The 13,416-nt window shown below is 38.2% G+C and overlaps 1 protein-coding gene across 6 annotated transcripts in view; it reads left to right on the forward strand.

Moving 5' to 3' along the window:
* The window catches only part of SCAF4 (SR-related CTD associated factor 4), a 116,725-nt gene that overhangs the window by 16,205 nt on the left and 87,104 nt on the right, over window positions 1–13,416 (forward strand). For all 6 annotated transcript variants that reach the window (XM_043993027.1, XM_043993029.1, XM_043993026.1 and 3 more), the window contains exons 2-3: window positions 11,154–11,237; window positions 11,676–11,720. In XM_043993027.1, coding sequence (XP_043848962.1) covers window positions 11,154–11,237; window positions 11,676–11,720 — 129 coding nt within the window. The remainder of the gene's footprint in view (window positions 1–11,153; window positions 11,238–11,675; window positions 11,721–13,416) is intronic.

Consider the following 13,416-nt stretch of genomic DNA (forward strand, 5'->3'; position numbering starts at 1 on the left):
AAGAAAAACAAAACCCATTACAAACATGTATAGTAAATCAAAACATTTCCCAATTGGCTGTGTCAGGGGAAAAAATTGTCTCATTTTGAGTCCTTACATTTTTTTTCCAGTGATGGATTACAGGATTGACTAATCCTCTGGGATACTAGTTGGTCATTATGGTGATGAAGAGTTCAGTTTAATAGTATTCCATCGCATTTCAATACTGTAACGAGTTTGTCCATTCTCTAGAGTATGGACACTTCCTCAGGTTTCCATTCTTTTCCATTTGGAAAACATCTATGTATATTTTTGTACATCCTTAGAGTTTTTGTTTAGGGTTAATCTCTTCCCTTCCCCATCCTATTACCTTATTGAGCAAAATATTTATATTTCTATGCCTAATTTTCTCAGTCCCACTCCCTGCCCTTTGTTTGTATAGGTATTTACTTGTGCACTCTATATGTGAGATAATTTCCCTTAACCTTTATTTCCCTTTCCCTTTCCCTTTTCCTTCAACCCCTCATCCCTGACAACAACTCCAGTATATTCTTCTTCCCTTCTCATTCCATTCTTAAGATCATCAAAACATAGCAGAAGCCCTCCCAGAACTTGTCTATTTGGACTCCTGTAGGCCCTGATGGGGTTCAGAGGGGACACTTATCATCTTCTTATTTGAATGTAAACACTTTATCATTAGTACGTACCTTTTTATGTTTCTCTTAATTCCTGTGTTGGAACTTCAGAGTGTCTCTGCAACTCTTGTCTTTTCATCAGGAATAGTTGGAAGTCTTCTCTTTCATTAAAGGCCCATTTCTCTCTCTCTCTCTCTCTCTCACTCACACACACACACACACACACACACACACACACACACCCCTCCCCCCCATAGCATTATAATACTCCGTTTTGCCGCATTAATAATTCTTGGCTATACACCTGTGTTCTTTGTTTTTTGGCCTATCGTATTCCAAGATCACTGTTCCTTTATAATAGTGGTGGTTGTTAATTTGTGTGATCCTGATTGTGGCTCCTTGGTACTTGAATTCTTTCTTTTTGATTGCTTACTGTATGTTTTTCTTTTTTGACCTGGAAGCTCCAAATTTTGGCTTTGATGTTCTGGGAAGTTTTCACCTTGAAGTTAATATCAGGATGTGACTGGTGGATTCTTTCTATTTCCCCACATTTCCATTTTGCTCTCTTCTAAGAGATCTGGGATGCCTTTTACGATTTCATGAAGTATGATGTTTAAGATCTCTCTTTTTGGTCACAATATTCTGATAGTCCAAAGATCATTATTATTATTTTTTTTTTGGTGCTTGATCTATTTACTGTCATTTGTTTTTGCTTTGAAATACCATATATTTTGTTTTCCTTTTTCAGTCTTGTTTTTTGTTTAAAAAAACTTTCTTGTTGCTTCATGAAGTCATTGGTTTCTGTTTGGTCCATTCTGATTTTCAGGGAGTTTGTCGCTTGGGCAAGGTTTTGTACCTCTTCTGCAAAGCTGTTAATTAATTTTCCAATTCTTTCTTCCATAGCTCTCATTTTTTTTCCTTACCCCACCCCCCACCTCCAACACTCTCATTCCATTTATAGAAAGTTTTTAACTCTTAAAAAACAACTTGTTTCATCTTTTTTGGTTATTCTAGCTGAGTTTGTGCCCAAGCTATGTTTTTTCACTAAAGTGTTGCTCATAGATTTTTTGGAGTTAATTCTTTTCTGTATTTGTGCCTTTGAACATTCCTTCCATAATAGTTTATTTTTTTGTTTGTCCATTCTTCCATTGTACTTCCTGATTTCAGATTTGTCCAACTTTTACAATCTGTTGCTGTTTTCTTGAGTATTGAATGTTGTGCTATTTCATGACCACAAGTTTTTGATGTTTCCAAAGAGGTCTAATCTGGAGCAAAGTCAGCTTGTTGCCTCCTGGTCTAAGCTTTGCAAATTCCTGACTTGAGTTTGAGTCTGAGCAAGAGTAGACTATTGCTGGACTTCACCCCAGCTGGAAAGCTGTTTGTTCAGAGTGACAAAATTGTGGCTACTCTTTGGTCTGGGATTCTTGCCTGGGTTATTCCTCAGCAGGCTAGGCTAAATACTAGAAATGAGATTCTGGGGCAGCTAGGTGGTGCAGTAGATAGAGCACAGGCACTGGATTCTGCAGGACTTGAGGTCAAATCCAGTCTCAGACACTTTGACACTTACTAGCTGTGTGACCCTGGGCAAGTCACTTAATTTAACCCCAATTGCCTCACCAAAAAAAAAAAAAGAAAGAAAGAAAGAAATGAGATTTTACTCTGGTTTGGGGATGTGAGCCGTATCACCACTGCTGCTGCTGGCTTCTTAACTACTTACTTTCTAGACATACCCAAGGCCTTCCTACCTGGAAACACTATCCTGGAGTGAATAGCGACTTCTGTACTAGGGTGACCAAACTACTAGTTTGTACCTGTCCCCATTGCACTGACTCAGTCAAGACTGTATATCAGGGCAGCTAGGTAGCGCAGTGTATAAAGCACTAGCCTTGGATTCAGGAGCACCTGAGTTCAAATCCAGCCTCAGACATTTGACACTGTGTGACTCTGAGCAAGTCACTTAACCCTCATTGCCCTGCAAAAAAAAAAAAAAAAAAGAGCCAGACTCCATTCCCAGTGTCCTTGGCCTTCCTTGTCTGTCTTTCTGTGCCAAGCTAGGCTGGACAAATGATTCACAATGATTTTTTCTTGATTTCCCTATTAGGATTCAGTCCAATGCATTTTCTAGATTACTTTGGAGGAGTTTGGATAGGAGAGCCCACTGCACTGCTTTTTTATTTTTTTGGTGGGGCAGTGGGGGTTAAGTGACTTGCCCAGGGTCACACAGCTAGTAAGTGTCAAGTATTTGAGGCCGGATTTGAACTCAGGTACTCCTGAATCCAGGGCTGGTGCTTTATCCACTGCGCCACCTAGTCACCCCTGCACTGCTTCTTAATGTTCCTTTCTCTTCCTTACCCTTCCCTTTCCTTCCCAGGTCAGCTAAACTATAGTAGATATAAAAAAAACAGAAATTAGACTATACAGTTTGGAAATTATGCTAACGATTCATGTAGTGTAGTTGTTTCTACAAAGGTGCATGTAATTTTAATTTTCAAATTATATTACATTTTGGTTGACAGTTTTGGAGAGGAATGTTAAATGTTTTGATTTATGATTAAACTAATTTTACCTTGCCTTCTGGATCAGATAAATACTGATTGACAAATCCTAGGGAAGCCCACTCTTGCCTTCATGAATCCTTCTTCAAAAGAAATTATTAAAATCTATTATGTGACAGATGGTTTTTTAAATGAAGGATCATGTTCTTCATCTGGATTTAAAAAAACTACAATCCTGTTTTGTTGGCATTGTTGGACCACTCCTTCCTGTTCTTGTCTTTGGTAGAGTGGTGATCTAAAATTACAGGCTCATAGAATCACAGGATTTAAGAATTTAAGAGACTTTCTCAACATTCAAATCCATACCTGAAGATGAATCTCTACTGTAACATATCTAAAAAGTGGTCATCTAGACAGACTGGAGGCAGCCATTTCAGCTTTGGACAGCTTAATTGTAAAAATTTTTTCTGAATCCTTATTCAGTTGTCTCTTCTGTTCATTATCCCTTCCAACTTTGAGCCATCTCTATAAATTTGATAGGCTTGCCATCTTTGCCTTTGTCTAAGTAATTGATAAAAATGTTTTATAGCACTGAACCAAACACAGATCCCTGAGGCATTACACTGAAGACCTCCTGCCAGGTGGACATTGAATGATTAACTACTACTCTTGAGTCCAACTATTCAAAACATTTTCTGGATCCTTTACTCTCTAGTCCTTTTAGGACCATGGATTTAGAGGTGGAAAAGGTCTCAGGAGCCATCTCATCCAGCACACCCATTTTGCAAGTGAGTAAAGTGGGGCTTAAAGGGACTTGGCTGGAGGTCACACAGAGTATCAGCATAGGTGGGATTTGAACCTAGCTCACATGATTCCAGATCCAGTTCCACCTTATCTCTATAGATATTGAATCTCCCTCTTCTCTTCAAGAGTAAAGTAAGAAATATGTCACACTTTGTGCTAAAGTTTAGGTTTACCTCTTTAATCAAGTTTGACAATCAGCCTTGTCATAAAAGAAAATAAGATTAGTCTTGCATGAACTGTTCTTGATGAAGACATTCTGGCTTTTTGTAATCACTACCTTTTTTTGGTATTCCTTAACTATTTCTTTTATGATTCATCCTAGAATTTTCCCAGGCACTGAAGTCAAGATCACTGGCCCATAGTTTGGAAATTGGTTTTTTACCTTAAAAAAATTTAGATATTTACTCTGCTCCAGTCAATCATTTTCAGTTTTTCAAATATCACTAACATTGACTTAGTCACATCTGCCAATTTTTCAGCACCTGACACTTGGCTAATTTGAAAACTAGGGATTTAAATTCAGCAAGGACAGCTAACTGTTCTTTTACAAATTTTATGGGTATCAACTCCCAGATAGCCATTTTTGTCAAACATTTCCATTGCAGAGATAGTTTTCCTTGGCAGAGAAAATAGGTTAAAATAAGAACTAAACATCTACCTTCTCTCTTTTCAAAAAAATTATTCATTTATTTATTTATTTATTTTTAGTCAGACAATTGGGGTTAAGTGACTTGCCCAAGGTCACACATCTAGTAAGTGTTAAGTGTCTGAGGCCGGATTTGAACTCAGGTACTCCTGACTCCAGGGTCGGTGCTCTATCCACTGCGCCACCTAGTTGCCCCTCGGCCTTCTCTCTTATTCTCTTCTGTATCATTGCAGTCACACTAAGGAGTCACCATACCCTCAGTTTTATATAGATCAGCACCCTCCTTTTTATAAGTTGCCTCTTCTCTCAATAACTTCAGCTCATTCTGAGCTTAGCACTGTTTTTATAGTACTATACTTTGCTTTTATATAGCTCTTCTATTATTGGCCCTTCCATCTTTATATTTCTATTTAATTTTAATTTGGTTGGTAAGTTCCCTTTTTATCAATCAACAAGTAAGCTAGAGCAGCTAGATGGCGCAGTGGAAAAAACATCGGCCCTGGATTCAGGAGGACCTGAGTTCAAATCTGACCTCAGCCACTTGACACTTAATAGCTGTGTGACCCTGGGCAAGTCACTTAATCCTCATTGTCCCAACAAAACAAAACAAAAAACAAGTAAGCTGTGCTAGATTCAGGAGATAAAAATTCAGATGTTTCAGTCTCGTCTGACTCTTTGGGGTTTTCTTGACAAAGATACTGGAATGCATTACCGTTTTCTTTTCCAGCTCATTTTACAGATGAGGATCTAAGGCAAACAGGGTTAAATGACTTGCCCAGGGTGTAAGACCTAGTAAGTGTTTGAGGCCAGATTTGAATTCATGAAGATGAGTCTTCCTGATTCCAAGTCCAGTGAGTGCTCTATCCACCATACCACCTAGTTGCCAAAGTATGAGTACAAAGAATAAAACAATGCCTACTCAAAAGGAGACTAAGTTGTAGTGGGAATCGCCCCCCCCCCCCCCGCCCTGCCCCCCCACAGAATTAACAAATACAAAATTAAAGGAGATGTAGTTTGAAAAGGGGGACACTAGTGGTAGGGGGAATTAGGAAAAGCTTCATGCAGAATATGGTGCTAAAAGTCTATTCTTAGAAGAGGACTCAAATGAGGTAGAGGCAAGAAAGAGAGTACACTCCAGGCATGGGGGATGGTCAGAGCAAAGGCAAAGAGATGACAGATGGAGTGTTATGTATGAGGAATGGAGAGAAGGCCATTTTCCCAGTTTATAGAGTATAGCAGGGCAAGTAATATCTGATGAGAATAGAAAGATCATTTGGGGCCTACTCAGAAGCCAAACAGGAGTTTGTATTTTATCTTAGACAATAGCAAGCCACTATAGTTTAATAAGTAAGGCAGTGACTTGGTTAGATTTTCACTTTGACAGCATTGTGGAAAATGGATTAAAGTGGGGAAAGACTTGAGGCAGGGAAACTAGTTAGTCTTTTGCACTTGCTAAAGAAAAAAGCATGGCATGCAAGAGATATGGGGGTAGAAAGGGCAAGATTTGGCAACTGATTGGATGTGTGAGGTGGGGAGAAGAGTTGAAGAAAAAAATGCTATATTTTCAAATGAGAGGTTGAAAGGATGGTGGTACCATCAATAGAAATAGTAAAGTTGGAGGGAGTGGAGTTTGCAGGGAAAGATAGAGTTTTGCCTATGTTTAATTTGATTTCTCCAGAGCATCTTGCTTAAAAGAAACAATAGGGGGGCAGCTAGATGGCACAGTGGTAAAGCACCGGCCCTGGATTCAGGGGTACCTGAGTTCAAATCCGGCCTCGGACACTTGACACTTACTAGCTGTGTGACCCTGGGCAAGTCACTTAACCCTCATTTCCCTGAAAAAAAAAAGAAAGAAAGAAACAATAGGTACTTGGTAACATAAGAGTGAAGCTTAGGGGAGCATCTGGGAGCAGGTAGTCTGGGACTTGGAAGTCATCTTAGTAGACATAATAAGCCCATGGATGCTAGTGAGTTTACTGAGAGAGATTAGAGGAAGAGAAGAAGAGGGCATAGGACAGAACTTTGGAGAACAGCAACATTTAGGATACATAGTATAGATCAGGGCTTTTTAAACTTTTTCTACTCATGACCCCTTTTCACCCAAGAAATTTTTAGGCAACCCCAGGCATATAAGTATATAAAATAGGTATTCATAATCTTTTACTGTTGCCTTGTGACCCACAGTTTAAGAAGCTTTGATATAGATGAGCAGGAAGGAGACTGAAAAAGAGAGGTCAGGTAGGAAGGATGAGACTTGAGAAAAGAATCACATTTTTTCAGTGGTGATGACTTTTTCCATTGGAAGCCAAGTAAAGGGCCAAGGAATGAGAAGAATAGAAGTATAGGCAGTAAGTAGATTGATTTTTTTTTTTTTAAGGAGTTTAGCTGAGAAGAGGAGAATATGTAGGAGAAGAGCTTAAGGGAATGGTTAGGTATAGTGAAAGTATTTTAAGGATGGGGAAACCTTGGGCATGTTTGAAGTGAGTAGGGAACAAACTAGTAGATAAGTAGATGTTGAAGATTTAGGGGTTTGGAATGATTGTGATTGTAATCTATTCAAGAAGATCACTTCTCCTCTTACGCTCAAATCTTTGATTTTTCCCCATCTGTGGGTTCACATGCACATGTAAGGGATGGGCCTTGGGAAGAAACAGGATCTACCTCCTTGTCAGAGACTTGGGGAAAGGAGAAACAGGTGGGAGGAGATATCAAAGAGTTTTCAGAGAGTAGGGAAAGAGAGCACCTAGATGGCATAGTGGATAGAGTTCCAGCCCTAGAATCAGAAGACTCATCTTCCTGAGTTCACATATCAGACATATGACCCTGGGCAAGTCATTTAACCCTGCTTGCCTCAGTTTCCTCATCTGCAAAATAAGCTAGAGAAGGAAATGGCAAGCCACTCCAGTATCTTTGCCAAGAAAATCCTAAATAAGGTCACAAATAGAGATGACTGATAGTGTTAACAGGCAATCAATCACAACAACATGAGACTTATGTCAAAACCAGGTTTATTACAAGAGAAATGAACATGCATGGGAACCCAACAGATTTGCAGTTTTTATAGAAGTTTACTTTTATAATAGGACAAAGAGGGAGGAGATACTAGGAAAGGGTATAACATGGGAGGGGGAACAGTGTAGCACAGGTGTGTAGCACACCAAGAATACTCCTCACGAGGGAGGAGCAGAGTGATGTCAAAAGCCACATTCTTTTCTCTTGGGAACTGCTAAACTAAGAAGATAAGAGGGTCACCTTTTCTGCAGAAGACCCCAGCTGCACAAGCATTATCCCAGCCCAGCACAAACGGCTGGTGCCTGTCTTGCCTCCCAAGGACACACAGAAAGTCCAGCTTGGAGTGCAACAACTAATTATGTCAGCTCGGGGAGTTTTGTCCTTGACACATTCAGGGCCTCCTGCAGGTTGAGTTCAGTGTTTTATTTAGAGAAAGAGGCAAGGTCCTTAGCAGAGGGGAAGATAGGAAAGACTTAAGGAAGGAAAATGTTTGAGGAAGGGACAGGCAGAATTGAAATGGGGCATCAGTGGATGGGGGGGAGTTTTTAGGGGTATATGATGAGAGAACAGGAGAGGGTGGCTGAGGACAGTTTTCTCCCAAGTAGCCAGTGATAAGTACAGGGATGAGGGCAAAGGACAGCAGAAGCCAAAGGGGTTGGGGGAGGGGGAGAGTAGTGAGTGGCAAATGGTCTCTTCAGAAAACTCCTATTTCTTCCTCATTGGAGTTATTTCTTCTGTGTTTTCAGAATTTCATTCTTGGGTGTTTATAGATTTGTAGTCTGAGAGATCCTACTTACCTTACCTGTGAACCATTAGAAATCTTTGTTAAAGTTTAAAGTCAGGTTATGCCCAGCATTCTTTTCTATCACAGATTCTAGGATGGAGTGGTCTCTTCTCCCTACGAAGCTCATCTTTTTCATCCTCACAGCCAATTCCTGTTAGTGAGAAGCAGATACAGGATTTAATTATCCCTTGTTGACTCTACCTTTTGAACAATAAAAATATCCTTATAGCAACTCAATCTTAATGTATCTACTATGTAATCTACCTCTTAATGTATCTACTATGTAATAGCCACTGTGCTAGGTGAGTATACAGAGTTAAAAAGGAAACAGTCCCTGCCTTCAAGGAGTTTACATTCTCTTGGGAGAAACAAACATGATAGCTTGCTCTCTGCATCCACGTTTAAAATAAATACATAAGACAATTTATGTTAAGAAAATCTCATATTGAAGGTGACACTTGAACTGGAATTAGCCATTCTAGAAGGCAGAGATAAGGAGTTCATTACAGGCATGGGAGATAGCTTGGACAAAAGCAGAGGAAGAACAAAAAAAGCTACTTTGGCCGACCCTGAAGTGGGTGGACTAATATAGAGCAAGGCCAAAAGGGTAAGTTGGAATTAGATTGTGAATAATCTTAAATGCCCAATGGAGGAATCTGTATTTGATTCTAGAGGTAATAGGAAGTTGCTAGAGTATATTCAGTAGGGAAATGACTTCTGCTTTAGGAAAATCATTTTGATAACTGAGGAGAGAAAAGGTGGATTGGAAAGGGGAGAGACTTGAGGCCAAATAGGAAAGCTATTAAGTAGTCCAGGCCAGAGGTGAGTTAGAGTGTGGTAGCTTTGTGAATGCTATGTATTTGGATATGTTTGGAGGTGGAAATGATCAAACTTGGCTTCTGAATGAATGTGGGGTAAGGGAGAATGAGGAAGGAAGGGAACATTTTTTTGTTTTTGTTTTTGTTTCTGTTTTGTGAGGCAATGAGGGTTAAGTGACTTACTTACCCAGGGTCACACAGCTAGCAAGTGTCATGTTTCTGAGGCTTCATTTAAACTCAGTTCCTCATGAATCTAGGGCCGGTACTTTATCCACTGTGCCACCTAGCTGCCCCCTAGGAGGGAACATTTATTAAACTCTTACTATGTACAAAGTACTGGGGACACAAATAGAAAAGTAAGACAGTCACTTATAAAGGGCTCACATTCTATAACACATATGGATAGTTTCTTCTGCTAGTTAGGTCCTGTGATCCTTAGGATTCTCTAGCAAAGCAGATGTTAATATGTCTTATTTAATGTCATTGCCATGAATGAAAATTTTAATCAGTTTCTGATATTGAGCCATTTGATAGTGCCAAGGACTTTTTGTAACAACACCTTTCTTCTCTGCATCTTTGGTATCTATAGCTGTAGTGACGGCAGGATCAGATGCCAAGTTGTACCTCCATAGTGGTTGTTTCTCACATTGCACTAGAAGGGAAGAATTGAGGATACCTTACTTATTGTAAACCTGGGTGATGGTCCCCTTTATAGAAATAGAGAAGATCAGAGGGAGGATGGATTTGGGAATGGGAGGGCAGGGAAAGACAATGAATTCTGTTTTGAATATGTTGAGTTTAAAATAACCAGGGTATTACAGGGGGTGATAGTGATAGGAATGATAATAAAGCTACATATATAGAGCTGAGGGTCATTTGCATAAAAATGAAAATTTCTTCTTCTTTGAAAAAGAGAGAATATAGAGAGAAAAGAGAAGAGGGGGCCCCAAGTAGAGGTTTAGGTAACAACCAAAAGTTAGGGAGCATGATGTGTGAATGATAGTACAGCAAAAGGATACTGAGGGGTGAAGCTGTCAGATGGGTAAAAACTTAAGAGAACAGGGTCACAGAAGCCCAGATGGAGAGAGTATGCAGGAAGGGAGAGCGTTGATGAATGGTGTCAAAGGCAGCTGAGGTAAAGAAGTGTTAGAAAATTGAGGAAAATGGGGCAGCTAGGTGGCACAGTGGATAAAGCACTGGCCCTGGATTCAGGAGGACCTGAGTTCAAATCCAGCCTCAGACATTTGACACTTAACTAGCTGTGTGACCTTGGGCAAGTCACTTAACCCTCATTGCCCCACCAAAAAAAAAAGAAAGAAAATTGAGGAAAAGCCCTTGGGTTTGGAAATTTGGATATTGCTGGTATCTTTGGAGAGCTCAATTTCAGTTTAGTGATGAGAGGTGAGAAGGCAAATTGTAAAGGATTGAGAAGAGAGAAAATGGAATAGTAGACAACTTTTTCTGGGCTGTGAAATGAAAGAACTTTAGAATATAGCTTGTGGAAATGCTGTTGTCAAGAAAGGTTTCTTAAAAATGTGGGAGACCTGGGTGTATTTGAATACAGGAGGGCAGGAGCCAGTAGATAGAGATTGAACTTGGAGGTGGGGAAAGAATGATTGGTTATGAGGACAGTTTGCTGGAGAATTCAGGAATGAATGGGATCGACAGTCATATAGAGAAAAATCATATCCATCAAACAAATGGTTAGTTAGAGGGTTCCAGCAGGGATCACCAAGTTTGTACTTTGTATTCTTCAAATGCTATTTTAAATAAGTAAGCTACTGCATTATTACTTTTCACAATGATAACTCTGTTCTGGTCAACAGACTCTTGAACACTTTACAAAGAAGTAGGCTATTGAGCTTTGGTTTTGGTATAAAATCACTTGGGACAAAGTAATTTCAGAGAAGTAACATGTTAATGCTTAAGTTGTTGACTTTTTCAGAAATTGTTTTGAACATTTTGTTATCTTATATTTAGCTCTTTTCACTCATGGATATGAAGCCTCCCATTTCTCGGGCTAAGATGATTCTCATTACTAAAGCTGCCATTAAAGCCATTAAGGTAAGATAAATACATTTTATATGATTAAAATGATGGTTTTTAGATTTTGAAACTTATGAGTAGTGGGAATGGAATTTTGCTTTTAATTCGGGACTGTTTGTCTAATGTCTCATGCTACATATATGGCTTACTAGAGTTTATAAAGGTCATTAATGGTAATTCATATGGCTACATTTAACTTTTGTGGGCTGAAATATAAAAATATAGCCACTTGTATTAGAAAATTATTCTTTTAATTTTCTTTTAAAGGTTGGTTTTGTTTGTCTGTTGACTTATATTTTGAGAGTTCTAATGACTGTTAATATTTTTATGATTTTTAAAGTGAAATATTTTCTGTGTAAAAACCATTTACTTAATATTTGTAAATAATAATAACAAATAACAACAATAATAAAGCAACAATATTAAAATTGACCAATGGCTGTTTTTTTTTTCCAGCTTTACAAGCATGTAGTCCAGATTGTAGAAAAGTTCATCAAAAAGGTAACTAATTTTTCTCTTTGGGTTTTTAGTTTCAGTATTATTTTTGTTTTGTTTTAATTATTTAACTTTACTGTTTCTATAATTTTTAACTATCAAAAATTTATATACTCAGAATTTGAGTGATTTTTGCTTTGTCCTTCAAGAAAACAGTCAATGAAATCTTAATGTTTCAAAATAACTGTTAAAACAGTGCTTTCTGTCTGTATTAGTATGCTCAGTGAATCTGTCTGAATTAAAGTTGTTTTTTAATATCTTCAAAATAACGCATTTTATTTTGCAGTCATAAAATGTGATTATAGAAGTGATAGGAATACTTACAATGCACATTTAGCTAATACAATTTTAACTTATTTTCTTTCTTTCTTTTTTTTTCCCCTGGGGCAATGAGGGTTAAGTGACTTGCCCGAGGTCACTCAGCTAGTCAGTGCCAAGTGTCTGAAGCAGGATAACTTATTTTCAACATAAATATTTTTTGGGGGAAACTTGTAATCTTTCTTGCCAATACTGATCCCAAAAGTATTCTGGTTTCATGTCCCAATATTACTTTTTTATGATGATGTGGTACTTTCTACTTCCTATTTAAAATGTGTTAATTTGATTGAATTTCATAATGCATGGCTATATTTTGTTATTATAAGGGTGTACATGCTTGGGTTACTTTTATTTTTTTTTTAATGTCTTATGGATAATCTTTTCTTTGTGGACATCATGGTTACTTCCCAGTGTCTTCCCTCCACTAAAGCCCTTCCTTGTAACAAATAAGTATACAAATAAGCAAAATGAATATTGACCATGTATGACCATATAGTCAACTACTTCTCTTCCTAGTGGCAGGGTATGCTTCATTGTTAATCTTCTGAAATCAATAATTTATCAGAATTCTAAAGGCTTTCAATTTTGTTTTCCACCTGTGTAAATTGTTCTTTGTGGTACATTTTTACAAAATAATTCAGTTTTTCTTTCAAGTTGTTCTTTGCGGTATTTCTATAAGATAAAATTATAGTTATACGTGGTACACTTCTTGGTGTCGTTCTGCTTTTCCCCACCACATTCATCTCTCTGTCCCTTCTGTTTATCTTTCTGTTTTTCTCTCTACTTTTTCTTCTTTAATTCTGCCCTTTCCTTAGACTTTGAATATGAACTTCCTGAGAGCAGGGACTATTTGATTTCGTATCTCTCCAACCCCAGTATAGTGCCTGGCTACAACAGTGTCATTGTAGTTGGTGCTTAATAAACATTTGTTGGTTAATTCATTGGTTAAACATACCACTAGTGCCAAAGGCGTAGCATGCTCCCACCTACCCTAATAGGGATAGGAACTGGACCTGTCATTTCACTGGTATAGATAACTCCTTAGTTAAAGAAACTTCAGGACCAGTGTTGGTTAGCACCATCTTTATGACTTACAGCAGGGTTCTTAACCTTTTTTGTGTTAAGGACTCCTTTGGCTATTTAGGGAAACTTATGGTCTCCTAAGAATAATGCTATTAAATGCATAAAAATTTTTAAAAAGTAAAATTACAGAGGAAACTGATTATTATACAAATATTTAAAAAGAAAAATTTGTGGATCCCAGGTTAAGAACTTCTGGTCTAGAACCAGAAAGGAAATGAGAGGTCATGTAGCCTAATCCTCTCATTTTACAGATTAGAAAACTGAAGCTCAGAGAAGGAAAAAGACTTGACAGATATCTTAT

The sequence above is a fragment of the Dromiciops gliroides genome, chromosome 3 (genome assembly GCF_019393635.1).
Source record: "Dromiciops gliroides isolate mDroGli1 chromosome 3, mDroGli1.pri, whole genome shotgun sequence".
NCBI lineage: Eukaryota > Metazoa > Chordata > Mammalia > Microbiotheria > Microbiotheriidae > Dromiciops > Dromiciops gliroides.